At 42.0% G+C, this 18,877-nt stretch overlaps 1 protein-coding gene across 4 annotated transcripts in view; it reads right to left on the bottom strand.

The window, feature by feature from the left end:
• The window catches only part of PTPRK (protein tyrosine phosphatase receptor type K), a 610,223-nt gene extending 596,685 nt beyond the window's left edge, over nucleotides 1-13,538 (bottom strand). For all 4 annotated transcript variants that reach the window (XM_054970457.1, XM_054970449.1, XM_054970440.1 and 1 more), the window contains exon 1: nucleotides 13,162-13,538. In XM_054970457.1, the coding sequence (XP_054826432.1) occupies nucleotides 13,162-13,264 (103 nt within the window). In that variant the 5' untranslated portion in view covers nucleotides 13,265-13,538. The remainder of the gene's footprint in view (nucleotides 1-13,161) is intronic.
• Between the last annotated feature and the right edge of the window lie 5,339 nt (nucleotides 13,539-18,877).

Raw genomic sequence — 18,877 nt, forward strand, 5'->3', positions numbered from 1 at the left:
CCATGATCTTCTAGATACTGTCTAAATCTGCTTTAATTACCTACTGTGCGAATACTTACTGCAGCTAAACATTATAAACTGTCAATAAACCAAAACCTACCATTACCCAAATAGGAGGTCTCCTTATTTTGTTGGGGGAATTAGCGTTAAAGGAGACACAGCAAGAGGGGGTAACTATGTATACCAGGATTGTTTCCTTAGAGAACTCAAATAAATCAGGCAAATGTTCAACAGGAAAGGTTTTTTAAATTAACTGAGGAATAAAAGGCAAGCATACAGAAAACACACATACAGCATATACGCAGAGCTAACTAAAGAAAACAGTGATGAAATGGGAGAGAGTAATTCAGAATAGGGTGATAATTACCAGTCCTGAAGAAGGAGGGATCTGTGGGAGCAGCAGCAAAATGACCAGCATTTCAAGAGGAGAAGGAGAGGACTCATATATACCTGAGGGAGCATGTACGGATCCAAAACACACACACAGCACATGGCTAGGCAGCCCAGTTATACAGCAAAATGTATCCTGGGGCAAAATTGATCTCTTTGCCCCAAAACAATGGATCAATGACTTGTTCAAAGGTAGAACAGTAACCTGGGAAAAGTCTGATGTGACTATCATGGATGGTCTATAGGAAAAAATATTGCTTGGTGACCTGGTAAGTATCGGACAGGAAGGCTATTAGATGTGCAGAATAACCTGATTAAGTAAGTGGGAGAGGAAAGGTGGAGGAAGGCATTGATAAGATTAGATGGGAAGTTTCTCTCTGAAAGCTCATTATTTCTGCTACTCTCTGGGTCATGGAGGGCCGTCAGTCACTCATTCCCTCCTTGACTCATGGTTTGGTAACTTTCCAGGCTCCAGGCCAACTGATATCCTCTCTGTCTGAAACTTATTGCAAGGAGTTTATGATATTCCGTATCTAAAAACTGTCCTTTTAGCATGAGGAGTGGGACTGACTGCTAACACTAAAGTGTTATAATTGTGTTACAATTATGTGCATATGAACCCCATTGAAAATGACACAAAGGCTACAGCCTGTTAGCAAAGAGAAGAGTTATGTCAGCTTGTCTAGCTAGTGAATTCCTGCTGTGGTCTCAACTACCAGAACAATGAGTGGGTGATAAAAAAAAAATGTTTGCACAGGTTTTACAGAACACCTCAAAAGAGCTCTGAAAAGCAGTTTAGTTACATTTGGCCATTATAATTTTTAGCACAGGGAGGCTGCTCTCAAATCACAATTATATATTAGAGACCAATTATGGAATCAGCACCAGGATTCCCATAAAGTCTCAAAAACATCAGAATATATTCTAGCAGAAGAACTGACTAAACTTTTCACCAATTTTAATCTCATATTAGAGTATCCTCCAGGGACTGCCTAGTGTACAAGCTTAATTATATGCAAGTTTTTGTGGAGCTTTCCTGAATTCTTGATTGCTTACCAGCCTCTCTCTCCTGGTGGCTGAGTTCAACCTTATTCAGACTGCTTTATGGACCACATGGAATGCATTATTTCATTTGACAGATTGCAATAATGTTTGCTTCAACTACTCTTCTGGAACTGTTAAAACCAGTACCATTGTCTTAAGTAACTGGCTAAGAAAGTGACAAGACAATGATAAAGACTGCCCTCCTAAGAAACTTTTTGGAACATTAATAACATTTTTGCTTCCATAATGGGAAAAGCCAAGATGTTTATATTTAGCATCTGGATGCTATTATCGTACACTGCCATCTATCCAATTGCCTTGCAATATATCCAAGGTCTGCAAATGCCATTAATGATTACATATGGTATTCTTCCAAATCTGCAGGATTGCCATGTAGACAGTATAACCTCAGTCTGAAGATTTTAAAGCACATAGTTTGTCAATTTAAAAAGAAGCAACCACTACTACCACCTGAGTGCTTTCACAAACATCTGTGCGCTCTCTCTACTTCAGCCTATTATCCTGATCTAAGACAGATTGTTCAGTCCAACGCCGTACTCAAATTTTTGCCAGAAAAGAAACTGGCCTCCTTGTTCAGGATCTGACCAAGAATTCAGACTAGTCATAAATTCGAAGAAGAGTATGGTGGGAATGTTGTTTGCTTCTGAGCTTAAGGGAAACTAATTCTGGCGTCTTGGACAGTATTACGCTTTTCAAAGAACCTCCTTTTACAAAGAAAATACAAGACAACAGATACTGGAAACCAGGTATCACATGACAGACAAGCTGAAGGATAGATTACTATTATGCCACAGTTCCTGACCAAGCACATGTTAATATTCTCTGGCCATTTATGTAACGTTTTCCTGACCAACTCGGATTTTATTCCAGACATTTACATATCGCATAGAAGTCATCCTGTGTTTGTAACCACAAAGCATACTTAGAAGATTTCAGTTAACCCCAGCTCTTTCAATTAACAAGTTTAATACATTTGTTCCCAGACATCTGTAATGTTCACACCTCACATGTTCAATGTGCACTTTAAAAAGTCAGGCACATATTCAAAAATATGTGAACAGTCCCCAAATTCAGTTTTTCTAATTCTTAATACAGATGAAAATTTGTTTCATGTAAAAAGGCATTCAGTAAAAATCCATTCCTTTAACATTTTTAAGCAGTCCTGACTGTGGGGACAGTACAGAAAGCTCATACTCTTTTCTTTCCACAAATTATCCAAAACTATTGATGAGAGTTTTTTACTCAGGTAATAGGCCTGTGCTGTAAGAAATGGCTCAGAAAGATGTCAGTCAAGAGACAGGGATGGTAGACTATACTTTCTGTTGGTGTAGATAGGCTCCTACTGGGAGTGTCCACATTCAAATTTCATTCTACAATGCTTTATATCTGTATTCAGATCTATGCTTGTTTCAAATTCTGCAATCCATACTCTATAGCATTGTTTACTGAACATCCCAACCATTGATCATATTGACTTACACTGTGTGATCTGACTAGACTCAATGAGAAAGGCAGACTAAATAAAAACTGTCAATGAGGAATATCCATGTTGATTTTAAGAGCCATCTCCTCTTGCTGCCTAAACAAAAAAACAGCAATTGCTTGTACAGATCATTTGAAAAATCACTGCAAAGTAGGACTACAAAATCTAGTTACTGAGAAAACTAAAGAGGCCCTGTACTTTTTAGACCTTATGCATGAAAATAACTAGTATTGTCGAGACATATACTCTTACTTTGCAATGCAATGACAGCTCTACAATACAATGAAAGAGAGCATACAGATCCACTGACTATCCTCTTCCTGAGATATGATCATCTGAATGAGCACCAAAAACACACATAACTGGAAGTGTCTGCTACATATGAAGAGACGTAAATGGATTCTCTGAACAGACACCTAAGTTATGGTTGTTGGAATTACAATCTATACATGTGGTGGACCTACAAGGATTGCTGGGCACATTGTTATCAGTCAGACCCCTCCTCAGTGGAGGGGCAGTTTATAAATATGAAATCATAAACTCCCTCATATAGCATAAGCACAAGACACTGCCTGGCCTGAAATAAAACAAAATGGCTGCCAGCCAGGTAAGAGCCTGGGGAATATTTAAGAAGGAAAGTCCGAGCAGCAGACTGACTAAAGATCCCCTCCATGCCCCAGAGAAATGCATAATTTAGGACAATGAGTCTTCCAAGAACTCCTGATTAATCTCATTCATACTCAGCTTCACTTCTATCACCCATTTACCCTGATTAAGCACCACCTAACACGATTCACCAAACCTGGTAGTTTTTCCCATCTGGTACTCACAGGATCATCAAGCCTTTCCCCACCCATTATCCACCTTTTAAAACCCATCAAGTTATTGTTTGGGGGGCAAAAACGTCAGCTTGCCCCAGGGAGCATTTTGCCCTATATCTGGAGTCCCTAGCCACCAGAATGTGTTTGTGCATTTTTAGATCCATACATACAACCCCAAATCCATTTAGGCCTTTTCTTCCTGAAACGCTGCTCATTTTGCTGCTGCCTCCATGGACCTCTATCCTCGAAACTAGTAGTAACTATAGCCTTCCCCAAAACCGCTTTCTCCCTTTTTCCTCCCTGATTTTCCCTTAGTTTACATTGCATGTGTGTTGTGTGTGATTTTTGTACATTTGCCCTTTTATTTATCTTTGAATAAAAACCTTTTCAGTTGAACATCTGGCTGGTTCATTTCAAGAGTTCTCTTAAGTGAATAATCCCTGTAAACATAGGTGGAGAATCCCAGTTGCCCCCTCTCGTTTATCTCCTTTAAGCTAATTCCCCCAACAAATTAGGAGATCACATATTTGGGTAACAACATCTCATTTCCCCTATATCTCCCTTCCCCTATTATTTTCTCTTTCCTTTCCTTGGCAGCCCCCATAACCTCTCCCCTTTTCCTGCTTCCTTCTCTCATCCATCCTGTATCTGATCCCCTGTTTTCACCTCTTCCTCCTTCCTCTGGCTGCCTCTGCTTGAGAAAAAGTTCGGCTAGTTGTGCAGAGGCCACCCACTGTGGTGTGGGTACTGAGTCTCTAGTGGTCACCACCAGGCCTGTCGGTGATGGAGGAGGATGTGGTGTGGACATGACAGGAAGGAGAGGACCCTTCTGAGGGCTGTTTTGGCCTCCAAATCCACCTGTGCTCCCCCTCCCCATGGCTTTGCTCTACAGAAACCAAATAAGACTCAGCAATATTGAGTGGCTGCCTAGCAACCTTCAAAAAGGCCAATAAGAGCTCATTGCATTTCTACTATTTTAGGGAGTTTTAATCCACTGATGTATTATTTTATTTTAGGTTTAAATTTTTCCCCCAAAGCTAGGACTTCCTTCAGGTTTGTAGAAAAATCCTCCCTATCTGTCCCTAGCTCCATTTGCATTCCCCCTGCCCAAATTATCATTGCCGAGGGTTAGGAGATCCTTTAGAAAACAAAGGCATACTGCAGGGAGGGAGGGAGGATTCTTGCAGAATCCATCTCCTTGCAGCAGCCTCCTATGCAGCATGATATCCTGCTCCAGAAGATCTTCCAACCTGCCAGCAGTAGCATTTCAGAGTACTCAGGAAGTTGTATGGGGAAGGGGAAGCAATGAGAACTCTGTATGTGAACTTGAACGTCTGACCTACATTTAGGTTCTAACCATATGTATTAGCATCCCCACCCCCCCAAAACCAGGGTTTCAGACCCTAAATGGAAAATCCAGTCTCTTTTGTTCCAATGTGTTGGACATATTTTGAAGAATGACAAAAAATATTTCACTGATGTTAAGTACCATGAGATGATGCAAATTAGTTCATAGGATATACAAGTTATAAAAAAATTATATAGACTAGAAAGCTGCCTACCTCAAAACCAAAGATAGCAAGATTCCTCCTAATACAAAGGCTTTAATCGGTTAGAAAGAGAGCAATTAACCACTAAGGCTGCAAACCTTGCTACCAATTATATCTGCTGATATATGATGAGTACAGTGGATCTAGGCACATTAATGGGCTCAGATAATTACCAAGATCTTAAGATGTCCAACACCTTTTACAATACATGTATTGACTAATGGTTATAATATGCACTACCCTCATGCCTAAGCAATTATTGCCACTGATTCTCAAGCTTCTAGACATATTTCAAGGTATACATTTTTCTTAATGAGGTGAAGCACCATTCAATTAATAAGTGAGTCATTTGAGTTGCTGATGAAATGTACTTCAGCAACTGTTTCCATAGCAAAATCCATGACTGAGTCGCAATTTTGTTTTTGTTTGAACAGCTCCTTAATAGTTTTTTAAGAAGTCATAAATGCAGTAGCACTTATCTTACAATGACAAAGAAAAATAAGATACATTTAGAAAAACCTGTAAATGTAATTGAGTCATCCGTGTGGGCCAATAAGAGAACATGATCTTATTAGGGATCACTAGAGAAGTTACAAAGCAGATTGTGAGGGCATCTGGCAACCAAGGAACAACTTAACATAGTATATACATGGATCTGCTATTTAAGCCAGTTGTCTGCATCAGTCTGCCAAGTGGCAGGGAAAATTGTACCACACAGCAAGTGCCAATATGTGAGGAAATGTTGCCCCCCCACACACACACACACTGCCACCCCAATCTACTTATTCTGTAACATTTCCAAAGTAAGCACACATGCAATGACTAGTGAGCAATGGGTCTACAAAAACAGTGACATCGCCAAAATGGCTGCATTGATAAATTATCCACACTTTAACAAGTCAGCTGTACACCAATTGCACTCCTCTTTGCTTGTAATATACAAGCATGAAAGCTTGTGTTTTATGAGGCTCCACCTTCCATTTCCTCAGTGCCAAAGTGTAGCTCAATAAGGCAAGCACTGTCTCATTACCGCTTTCTACTACCCTTTCAGTTAAATATCTTTTACTTTTAACTACTGATTTTAAAATATTGTCCAAAAGACCACATATTATTGACATCGTTTCTATAAGACTTTCAGCATCATGGACTAATTCAGTTATTGGATGTGATATTAACTAAATTATATTAAACACTGTACTACTATAGCACAATTTTACTAGTAAAGTAGGGAATTTGTTCATGGCTCATTGATATTATATTAGAACTTCTTCAGGTAAAAAGTAATGAATGAATTGCTCACACTCATAAAGAAGACAGAATTATCCATGATAGTTCATTGCTAGTGTTCGCTTGCTTCAGGAAATCTTAAAAATAGACATTCCTATTTCACAGCAAAGATGGTCTTTCCTCTAATTTAGAAATTAGCAAAGACATTTCTAACTTCCAGATATCTACACAACCGTATCAATATTTTTGAATGCTTCAGATGTCATGACTAAAATAGGTGCAAGCCCTTATTTCCATCAACATGTACGAGATACCAAGAAGCGGAGTATATCATCCAACTGTACCCAATTTAACCAGTAGATACTAGTTTCCTTTCGTATCAAATATAAACACACTGCTAGTTTTTGAAATTCTGAAAAAAAAAATTCTCAAAAGCTAATGTTACAGTGGCATACATGGACCAGGGCAACCTGGCTTCCAATTCCTACTCTGCTGTTAAACTCATTGGGTGACCTTGGGCCAATTATTATTTCGATTTACCATACCTCAGAATGCTATTATGAGGATAAAACGGGCACGAGAAGAACCATATGTACATGGTATGTAACTATGTATATTAATAAATCATTGGTAACATGACGTCTTGGCAAGGTATGGAAGTGTGGGTTTTCTATATGGCTTCTGAAAATGTTTTGAGAAGTTTTCTGGAAAGCCTGTGAATGCTACCCATATAGGGTTACCAATGTCCAGGTGTGGCCTGGAGTTCTCCCAGAACTGAAACTGATCTCAACTACACAGATCAGTTCCCTTAGAGGAAACAGCTGGCATCACATCCCCACTGAGACCCCCGCCCCACTCAATCTTTCCTGGGCAGCATCCCTAAATCACTTGGAATTTTCCAAAACAAGTTAGCAGTCCTATAAGCCTTTTAAGTGCTTTCATGTAACGTAACAGGAGTTTCTATTGTTAAATGACAAGCGGTTGGTTGAGTGCTGTATGAAAATTTTAATGTCCCTGTTATGACAATTGCTACTGAAGTAAAAAGATCCGTCACATTCACAGAACTGCAGAGAGCATGGCTATGGCACGGTTTTCTGACATGCTGTACTTCAATCCCACAATACAGTCTTTACAGGATCTTTGCTGAAGTGACAGCAAAGCTACCTTTTGGCATTCAGACAAACATCTGGCAACTGAAATCATATAAACAAGGGTGGTCCCAATTACAGTATTCTCCAACAGCTTCTTCTGCAGGGTTGTACACTGTGCGCTATGTACCATCAAGTCACCTCCAACCTATGCCGACTCTATGAATGAAAGACCTCCAAAACGTTTGGACATTTTGGAGGTTTGCAGGGTTAGTACATTTTTAATTGTGGTGCCTGGCTAAGTGGCAATTCGGTTAAGTATTTGATTCTTTAAGTAGCAAGTCTTAAGATGATTCCTGACATTAAAAGCAAAAAGCACAAAACCCTTAGTTCTTTTTCTTTCAGCTGGGTGGTCAAGTGAAATTTACAAGGCTGCCCTCTGTTTCATTCTGGGCCTCTTAAGGCTAGCAAGGTTAAATCTTGTGCAAAGGTATCCCACTGTTTAAAAAAATTCACAAAAGAACCCATCCAGGTCGGTTCAAAAGATTAGTTTTCCATGCAAAACTAGAGATACCTTAACCAGCTTATTAACAACTGTTTCAACACCATTCCTTGTATTCACATTTTAATTTAGTATTCTTTAGCTCAATCACCCCATTGTAAGGATTTGGAGTTAGTCACATGACCCCCTCACAACTGCAATCGGTTTTTGGCTGGGACATGAAATGTTTATAAAAGATGGTCTGTAAAGGGAAAGTTATCAGCTAAAAGCATGCCTCTTCAGTTGAGGCAAGTAAACCCCATGATAGTAGATATGCAGTGCTAAGATTATCTCCAGCAATTGTGTGAAATGGACCTTAAATCAAATACAAGAGTAAGAATGGAGAGAGTAAAGAGGGTTATGACCCAGGAATAAAGTGATCATGTTAATAAACCCTTCCCCCAGAACTGCAAAGAGCCACCACTCATGCAGGCCATTTGTGCTTACCAAGTTTTCAAGTCTGTTGCTTGGAATGATTTATCATGGATTTCGATTTTTGTGGATTTGCACTTCTACAATTAACAACTATTTTTTGCTTATGAAACTTGCACCAGAGTTTGTAACAAAAAGTTCTGAACCTACCAAGCTATATACTTCATATAATACACTTCTAGAAAAAGTGATGGGAAAAATTGCTTTAGATGGTAGTTGTTAAATTCAATCCACAAGCCCATTTGTGTCTGGTTAAATTTAAGATTTACTGACTTTAAAAATGACAGAATATTCTTGGCTTTAAATCCTACTTTATTCATTGCTGCTATAGTAAAAATAATATGATTACGTAACTGGTAGAAAATGGTGACTTCTTAAGAAGTTTTTATTTACAACTTCTTATCATCACCCATTTCACAAAAATTCTAATACTTAAATAGCACAACTTGAGAAAGTCAAGGAGAACATTATTAACCTAAATTTTTCCAGAAAAATCAAGTGTGTGACAGAGAATGAAATTTGACTTTTGAAACATAAGTGGAATATTTTGACCCCAAGTCTGCTAAAACACTTATATTTAAATAAAGATTCTTCTTCTGTCCCCACCGTGAAATATCTTACAAATATCTGCTTTTCTGTCTCTCAAGGGTTCTGGCCTGATGTAATAAAAGTGGAAGATGAATTCCAAAGAAACACCTCTAGGCTACTACTCATCATGACTCCTTTCTTCTCATTACCTCCTCCTATCTTTGACTCCCATATCATTTCAGCATACATACTCTGGGGAATCTGCTAGCCTATCTCCAAAAGTGAAATCTATACACAATATAAACTGAAGTGCCATGTGACATTCATCTTTATTTAAAAGATTTTTTTAGCAAGAAGAAAGGCAGAAAACAGCAATCCCACACACAGAGCCAAGAATTATTCTCTCCCCACCTCCCCCCCCCCACATACCTCTAACTATATCCTCATACAAACATTAAAAGATACCTAGCAATTTTCAGCTATATGCAGAAAATGGAAACTACTTGTGTAAAAAAAAAAAGTCTGTCTTCACTTTTTTGCCCCACATATCACAATCCCAAGCATTAGCTTAACTTATTCCATATCCACCTCCTTTTTAATTCCCTAATCTAAACATTTGGAAGAAAGAATAAAGGCATCATAAAGCCACTTGGACTACAGCCATTTTCATTCAGGTTTGCAAAGCATATTTTGCCCAGATGTTAATATAGCAAACTGCATAATAAGACACAAAGAAGTCAGCACTGTTTATCTTATATATAACCACCCTTACAATATCAAAAGCGGACAACTAACTCAAGAAATAATCTACATAATACATATAATTTCAATTAATGTGCCGATGATGCCAATCAACAAGATACTAAAATCACAACTAGTATTGTTAAAAAACATTGATTGAATGATGATCAGGACAGTCAACATTTACACTCAATCTGTTAACTTTAACACAGAACACTAGACAAGAATTACAATGAACATTTTATAATTGGTGAAAGAAATAGATATAGAAACACTTCTGTCGTTGAAAAAAATTAGGGTGATTTTTGATGTAAAATAAATTAGGGTGAACAATGTATGCAATGTGGCGTTTTACAAACATAAGCATGCATGCAGAGAGTTACGCACCTACACAAAACATAGCTGTGTGTGTACTCACATAGTGCCATACATAATACTGTACACCATTATATACAGTAAAGCTATTTTGTGTTTGGTGATCTTTATTTATTTACCAGTAGAAAAATACCAGTTTGCTATATTTCAAATTACTTGAGTCCTTCAACCACAGCAAATTAAAGAGAAAGCGATGAAAAGAATTAATAGAACAAAAATCATAAAAGGTTACAAGGGATTGATTACATGGGATTTCTGTAAACAAATATTTGGGCATCACAAAATTCTAGATTCTTGTTAGCAGTGTTGAAAAAAGGTGGTTTTTCTCTTCCAAATTAAAATATGAACTAGCAAGCATCCAATTAACGGAGCTCCAATTTCATTATCATATATCTGGAGCCAAGAAACAATTAGAACTTTAGAACACAGTGAATAAAATATCTCACACATCATAGGAAATAGTTCCAACCCACAAGAGATCACCTACTAAGTAACAGGAAAAATCACAAGCCTTGGAGATCTTTAATGTAGGAAGTCTTAAAGATTGCCCCTTTAAGAGGCATGGTTGGTTTTGTTTTGTTTTTTTCTAGCAACACATCTAGTACTAGCATGTTCTTGCTCTTTTTCTCAACAGGTAATTGCTCTACATTCTAAGTCATGAAGCACTATGGAAATTTTAAAATACACAGGTATTACTTCTTTTCTTGGGGGAATGAGGAGGCAAGTCCTAACAAGTGTAAAAGCCATATATAGAGACCACAGATTTAGCAACATTTGATTGTTACAGCCAAGTCACATATTTATCTTTGTATGAGACATAAATGAAGTGCTTAGTCCATACACTGTAGTGTATATGATGTATGAAACATGTAAATACGTGGAATGCTACCACTTTACCAACAGGTATATATTATAAATATTTTAGATACGTAACAGTTTTGCATCCTTTGATTAATAAGGACAATAGCTGTACTGCTTTGGACAAACTTTCTTTGTGTGTATTGATATTGATATTTGAATGTATTGATTTATTTTATCAATTCTATACACCATCTTAAACTCTGGAAAGGCAATATGTTCATGAAGAACATAGGCCATATGGACCAACGTGTATTTAAAATTTTTAAATATACTACCTACAACAACAAATGATATTGCCAATTTTGGTAATTAGGAGCAATTCTAATCCCAGCAGTGTTCCAATTCAAACATCAATTTGCAGAAAATTCCTGCTAAGATGGAAAAATAGCGTGTCTTTCAAAGTTAAGCTTGTAAATTCTGCTTAACACCCTGTGGTCTTGGAAGGGAAACATTCCATGCAGTCTGACTGGAGCTGCTACAGTACAGTAGAATGGCATATAGTGCCGTTAGAAGGGGACTGCTTCAAGTTTCATCTAATCTTATGTAGAACACACAACAATGCCAATCTCGAAATCAATCCATGACCAGTGGAGGTGCAAATATGCTAAACTGAGAATGGTGTTTAGCTTTTACACGAGTGTGCACTCTGCTAGGAGATGAACCTACAGGAAATGGTTAAATCCTTTACTTTATTTGGGATTTGAGTGCATGGCCCTTGAACTGGGTAAGCAGGTTTGTTGGGAGTTTCTGCATTTCGTTTTGTCAACTTGCTTTTTTAAATAAAAAACCAGGGCTCTGCTTAATCACTACCTTTGTAAAAGCAAAGTCTAGGCTGAAAGGAGAGTAAAGGCAGCTTGCACAGAAAGAGGCGGTCACAAAGACAAAAGTTCTTGACGTCCAGGCAGGGGAGCCTGCGCTTCCTCTGCAGCTCCGCCCTGCTCTTCACCCAGGTACAGCCGCTGCCTCTGAGGTTAGCCAGCTCAGATCAGACCCGCTGCCAAAAGTTTAACCCAGCGCAAAGTAAATAAAAGAAAGCAGGAATTGGCCTCTCGCGTCTGGGCGCAGCTTGTTTGCTTTAGAAAACCCAGATCACAGCTCAATTCATTAACTCTTTCGCGACTGCCTCCCCTTTTCGGGAAGGGACTACAAAGCTTGCTGAGGGAGGGGGAACAAAACGATCGGAATTTAAGAAAATCCCCCCCCCCCCATCCCCGAATCCGATCTTTCGTTAATCGTAGCCGGGTTTTTGCCCTCAAGGGGCCTGTCTCCTTAAACCTTAACTCCTGCTTTGAGAAAACTCGAGTCCCTGTTCCGTTAGTGTCCAAAAATAATTCGAACACGGTATAAGCCTGCCCTCAAACCCAGCCTGGCGGACTTCAACCAACAAAAGGAAAAGACAGGCAGAACTTCTCCAATGGAAGCGGCTAAGGCTATGCAAACACCACCTGCGAAGCTGACCCAGAAGAGAGGCCGAGGCTTGGCAGGAGACCCTGCAAAACGTGCAGCGGGCAAATCGGTTTAAGATCTCCCCCTTCAGAAAGGTCCAACGGCAAGAGTCGAGTTTTTCCTCCTTTTCCAGAAAGCGCCTCCGCCCCTTCTCTCACCACCCACCGGGAAACGAAGGGAGGACCCCAGACTTGGGGAAGGGGGAGTGATTCCGAGCGATCTGCTTCCCGCCTCCCTACCTTTGCACGACCCAAAGACCCGCCGAGCCCGAAGCCCCTCCAGCCTCCCAAAGCTTCAGAGCGGAACGCCGAGCCCTCCGGGGCCCCTGGAGGAGGCACTTCCCTCCGCAGGGACGCCTCAGGCTCTGAGGGAAGAGGCCGGTCCACGAGCACGCCTGAGCTGAGCCCGGCGGGGCAGGAAAGGCAATCGCCTCCCAAGTTGCGAGCCTGGCGTGGGACCCCCGAGCGCAGCCTGCTTTCCCTCTAGGCCGCCCCCTCTCCAGCGGCAGCTCTCGAAGCCCCCGCCCGAGTCAAGAGAGGGAGAGAGGGGGGGCGAGAGCGGGCTCGCTCCTCAGCAGAAAGGGACGCCTCCCTCCCGCGAAGCCGCCGCTTACCTGCCGAGAACTGGCCACGGGCTGCTCCCAGAAGGGCAGCCGCGGGGGTGACGAAGGAGGCGAGCGCCGCAAGCAACCCGACCGCTCCAGCCCCCGGAGCCATGGGGGCGAGTTTGGAGAACTTTTGCAAGGAGCTCCGGCTCTCCGCCACCGCCGCGGGAAAAAACTCGCCTCCCTGGCTGCTCCGGCTCCCGCAGTTGCCCCGAGAAACCCTCGTCGCGACAGTTCGCTTTCCGTCGTCCTCCTCCGCGGTGGCGGCTGCGCCGGGGCGCTTCCCCGAGGGGCAAAGGCGAGGCTGTCCCGAGCTGGGCGCTCCCGCACTCGGCGCTGGGCGCTCCTCTTACTCCAGAGTTACTTTGCTAATCAGCAGGCGGCGAAGGGAGGAGCCGAACACGCGCGTCAAGCCCTCCGGTGCTCAGGGCTCCGGCAGAAGGAATGAGGGACTCATTTCGGCCGGGAGCCCGAGACTGGGCAGAGCTGTGCCCGCCAGCGCCTCCTGCTGCTCGCGCGCGGGAAGGCGGCCCGCTTGTGGGCAGGGGGGCTGCTCGCTGGCGGCAGGAAAGGCTGAAGCCGCATCTCTCCCTCCGGCGCTCTCGGCGGGGGTCCTTTGGCAGCCGGCTCGGCCAGAGAGCGAGAGAGTGGAGGTGTGGAGCCTCGCAAGGAGAAAGGGAAACAGCTGGGACTGCTGGAGGGAGGGTGGGGGTTTCACGGTTTAATTTTTACGCGAGGAAACAGACCGAGAGGGCGAAGGAAATCCCACAGGCGCTTTATTATTATTATTATTTTTTAAAAAGACAAAACCGCTGGGATGGAGTATGTACGCTACATTGGTTCCTTCCGCAAGTGTTTGTGATTTTACGAAGTGTTTTCTTGACACACTAAGAGCCGCTTGTAAAAAGAAATTTCCTAGAGAGAGGCAGGTTCGGGGTGCATCGCGAGTTCTAGTAACACAGCTCAACCCTAGGCAAGTTTACTCTGGAGTAAGTCCTGCTTGTTCAGAAATAAGCCACGTTCAACGTGGCACGCTCTTAAGGATGTGCACGCTGGCGGGCTGCATTGACAGATGACGTCTTGAGCCTAAGGTGCGATCCACAAAATCCTTCCCCTTGTCACGTCTCCCCGCGAGCGCTGTCGCTTTAGCAGCTACCCGCTGGGCAGAAGCTAGCCGGTGCTTTGCCTCCCGCGCGGGCAAAGGGGCACTTGTTGCATTGCTGCCTCCCCCGTGGCTAGGCAAGGCGGCTGACCCCGGAGACCAATGCCGTTAGGCGCGCTAGTCAGTTTTGCGGTGGTTCGCGTTGCAGCGTTAGCCCTGGGCCAGGAAAGCTCTCCAGTCTCCAAGGGCTGCTGAAGACTTGGTTCTTGCCAGTGTCGCAGGCGCAGCCTTTTAAAGCTAAAATCCAAGAACAGCAGACTCGCCCCCTGTTAACCTGTAGGGTCGCTGCAGTGTAAGTCGTTTATTAAATAAGAATGCCAGGAAGAAAGTAAAACCAGGATCCTCACGGATCCTATGGTTTTTTAAATAGGAAAAACACAAATGAAACATCAAATCACTTATCACAGCCAGGTCCACAGACTGAAATATAAAAAACACTGATCCAAAAATATTTGGCCCTGCCACGGTGAAAAAACATGAATCTGAGACATGGATCCTCATGAATTCATATGATTTTTACATTGAAACAAAACAAAAAGGCTGTCATATTTTAGATCCTGTCCCAGGCTACAGAGAGCAACAAAACAATCACACATTCACGAATTCGTGGTGCTGCCACAGCACAAAAACAAGCTCAAAAAGCATGGATCCTCATGGATCCATTTTTAAATGGGCCCACGCAAAATCCACCATACAATACTAGACCATGTCCATTGCCACAAATGGGACCAAAAATTCAGCCATCCACTGCTTTGTGGCACTGCCACAGGGCAAAAATATGGTTCAAAAGTACGGATCCTGACGGATCCTCTTGATTTTTACGTGGGGTCATCCAAAATCCACCATACAATACTAGATCATGTCCATTGCAACAAATGGGACCCAAAGATTATGCTGTCTACCCTTTCGTGGCACCACGGGGCAAAAACATGGTTCAAAAGCACGGATCCTCACAGATCATCTTGATTTTTACGTGGAGCCACCAAAAATCCACCATACAATACTAGATCATGTCCATTGCCATAAATGGGACCAAAAATTCAGCCATCCACCGCTTCGTGACACTGCCACGGGGCAAAAACATGGTTCAAAAGTACGGATCCTCACAGATCCTCTTGATTTTTATGTGGGGTCATCCAAAATCCACTATACAATACTTGATCATGTCCATTGCCAAAAATGGGACCCAAAGATTAAGCTGTCCACCCCTTCGTGGCACCACCACGGGGCAAAAACATGGTTCAAAAGCACGGATCTTCACGGATCCTCTTGATTTTTAAATGGGGCCACACAAAATCCACCATACAATACTAGATCAGGTCCATTGCCACGAATGGGACCCAAAAATTCAGCCATCCACCACTTCGTGGCACCACCACGGGGCAAAAACGTGGCTCAAAAGCACGGATCCTCAAGGATTCTCTTGATTTTTACATGGGGCCACCCAAAATCCACCATACAATACTAGATCAGGTCCACTGACACAAATGGGACCCAAAAATTCAGCCGTGCACTGCTTCGTGGCACCGCCACAGGGCAAAAACATGCTAAAAAGCACGGATTCTCAAGGATTTGCTTGATTTTTACATGGGGCCACCCAAAATACACCATACACTCCCAGATCATATCCACTGCCACAAATGGCAACCCAAAATTCAGCCATTCACTGCTTCGTGGCACTGTCACGGCACAAAAACAAGCTCAAAAAGCACGGATCCCCATGAATTTTACATGAGGACACACAAAATTGACCATAAAATTCCAAATCATGTCCATTGCCTCAAATGGCATGAAAAAAATCAGCAATCCACTGCTTCATGGAACCACCACAGAGCAAAAACTTGTTTCAAAAACATGAATCCTGATGCATCCCCTTGATTTTTACATGGGGCCTCCCAAAATCCACCATATAATCCCAGATCATGTCCATTGCCACACATGGCACCAAAAAATTGAGCCACCAACCACTTCGTGGCATGGCCATGGAGCAAAAACAAGCATAAAAAGCACGGATCCCCGTGGATCCTCCTGATTTTTACATGGAGCCAACCAAAATCCACCATACAATCCCAGATGTCGATTGCCACAACTGGCAGCAAAAAATTGAGCCATCCACTGCTTTGTAGCACTGCCACAGTACAAAACATGATTCAAAAGGATGGATCTTCTTGAATTTTACATGAGACCACCCAAAATCCACCATACAGTCCAAGATCATTATCATTGCCACAAATGGCACCAAAAAATCAAGCTATTTAACTCCTTTGTGGCACCGCCACGGTGCAAAAAGTTAGTTCAAAAGCACGGATCCTCACGGATCCTCTTGATTTTTACATGGGGCCACCCAAAATCCACCATACACTCCCAGATTATGTCCATTGCCACAAATGGAACCCAAAAATTCAGCCATCTATCCTTTTGTGGCACCGCCACGGCAGAAAAAGTTAATTCAAAAGCACGGATCTTCATGGATCCTCTTGATTTTTACATGGGGCAAGACAAAATCCATCATACAATCCCAGATCATGTCCATGGCGCTGTGGCAAAAAAGTGGGTCAGTGATTTTTGTGGTTCAGTCTGTGGCTATAAACATAATATGTATTGAATGGTGAACTTTTGCTGACTCCACAAAATTCATGAGGCTCACTGCTGATATCCACAAAATTCATGAGGCTCACTGCTTTCAAACCATGTTTTTGTGGCATGGTAGCGCCACGAAGTGGTGAATGGATGATGTTTGTGGTTTAGTCTGAGGCTACAGGCATGATATGGTATTGTATGCTCAATTTTGGGTAACCCAGTGTAAAATTCAGAGGATCCATGGCTGGGAACCACCTTTTGCAGTGTGGTGGTGCCCTCAAATAGGGAGTGGGAGATTTTTGTGGTTCAGTTTGTGGGTATGGATATGGTATTAGATTGTATGGTGAGTTTGGGGGATCTCATGTAAAAATCCAGAGGCTCCATGAGGATCCATCCTTTCCAACCACGTTTTTGCAATGTGGCACAGCCAAAAAGTAATGGGTTAGTACTTCTGGGGTTCAGTCTGTAGCTCTGAACATGTTATGTGATTGGGTGACCCCATATAAAAATCCACAATATCCATGAGGATACATGCATTCCAACATGGGTTTTGAGGCACAATGGTGCAATCAAGAGGTGGATGGATTATTTTTGAGGTTCAGTCTGTGGCTACGGACATGTTTTGGGATTGCATGCTGAGTTTTGGGTGAGCTCGTATAAAAAGGCATAGGATGCATAAGGATCTGTGCTTTTGGAACAGGTTTTTGTGCCATAGCGGTGCCACGAAGCAATGGGTGTCTGATTCTTTTGTGCCATTTGTGTCCATGGACATGATCTGGGATTGTACGGTGGATTGTGGGTGGCCCCATGTAAAAATCAAGAAGATCCATGAGGATCCATAGGTTTTATGTTTTTGCACCGTGGCGGTGCTACAAAGCAGTGGGTGGCTGAATTTTGGTCCCATTTGGGCATTAGACATGATCTGGGATTGTATGGTAGATCTTGAATGACTCCATGTAAAAACCAAGAGAAGTGTAAAAACTAGAGTTCATATTGCAAATTACAACGGTGAACGGTGCACCAGAGAATTTCATACGGAAAAAAGCTTATACTTTATAGATAACAGTGAAACTTTCGACTGTGTTACTCATGAAAAACTATGGGCGGTGTTAAAAAGGAAAAGGGTATATGCAACCAGTACTCCACACAAGAGAGTACTGTTAGGACAGAATATGGTGAAACAGAATGACTTCCAATTTGGAAAGGGGTCAGACAAGGGTGTATATAAAATCTCCCTAATCTGTACAACCTATATGCAAAAGATACCATAAGAAAAACCGGATTATTACCAAAGGTTAAATTTTCTGTTTCAAAAGCTACTAATCCATATAGACGAAAGATAGGGAATTTCTATGACCCCTATTCTAAAAGACCTATGTATGAGCATTTAATGGAATTGACCTTTCGCAAAGAAGGGAAAAGCTTTTTCTTGTAAGCAAATTCCTTCTAACACAGTTTCAAACACTGTAGTTAAGTTAGAAAGCCCTATTGCAAGGACAGTATCTCTCGTTTTGACTTTGTATTCAAGAATTTACCTTGGATAAGCGCTGTAATGATTTCAAGTAAATGTGTACATGTATCTTTAAATGCTTGGTGTGAGATAGGTGAAGAGTAGAGATGAAAGAGAGGGATATGATTGGTTGATGACTGAGAGTGTGGGCGGAGTGAATGCAGTTTAGACTGGGAGTAGGGACACAAGTTTTAGTCAGAAGAAACCAGGCTAGCAGTGTGCTCCCTGAGTATGTTGAAGTATTTATGAGAGAAATATGCATGTTTGTGGAAGAACATTCAGTCAGGGAAAGAGAGGCCAGCTGCGTGCTGCCTGAGCTGGTTTAATATTTCTGTGAATAATAGTTAAAAGAAAGCAGGCTAGCTGCGTGCTGCCTGAGTAACTTTAAGCACGTCTGTGAGAGAACTATTGAGTCAGAGAAAGAGGCTAACTGTGCTGCCTGAGTAGCTAAGCAAATCTGTGAGAGAAATACT

Source organism: Eublepharis macularius, chromosome 1 (assembly GCF_028583425.1).
Source record: "Eublepharis macularius isolate TG4126 chromosome 1, MPM_Emac_v1.0, whole genome shotgun sequence".
NCBI lineage: Eukaryota > Metazoa > Chordata > Lepidosauria > Squamata > Eublepharidae > Eublepharis > Eublepharis macularius.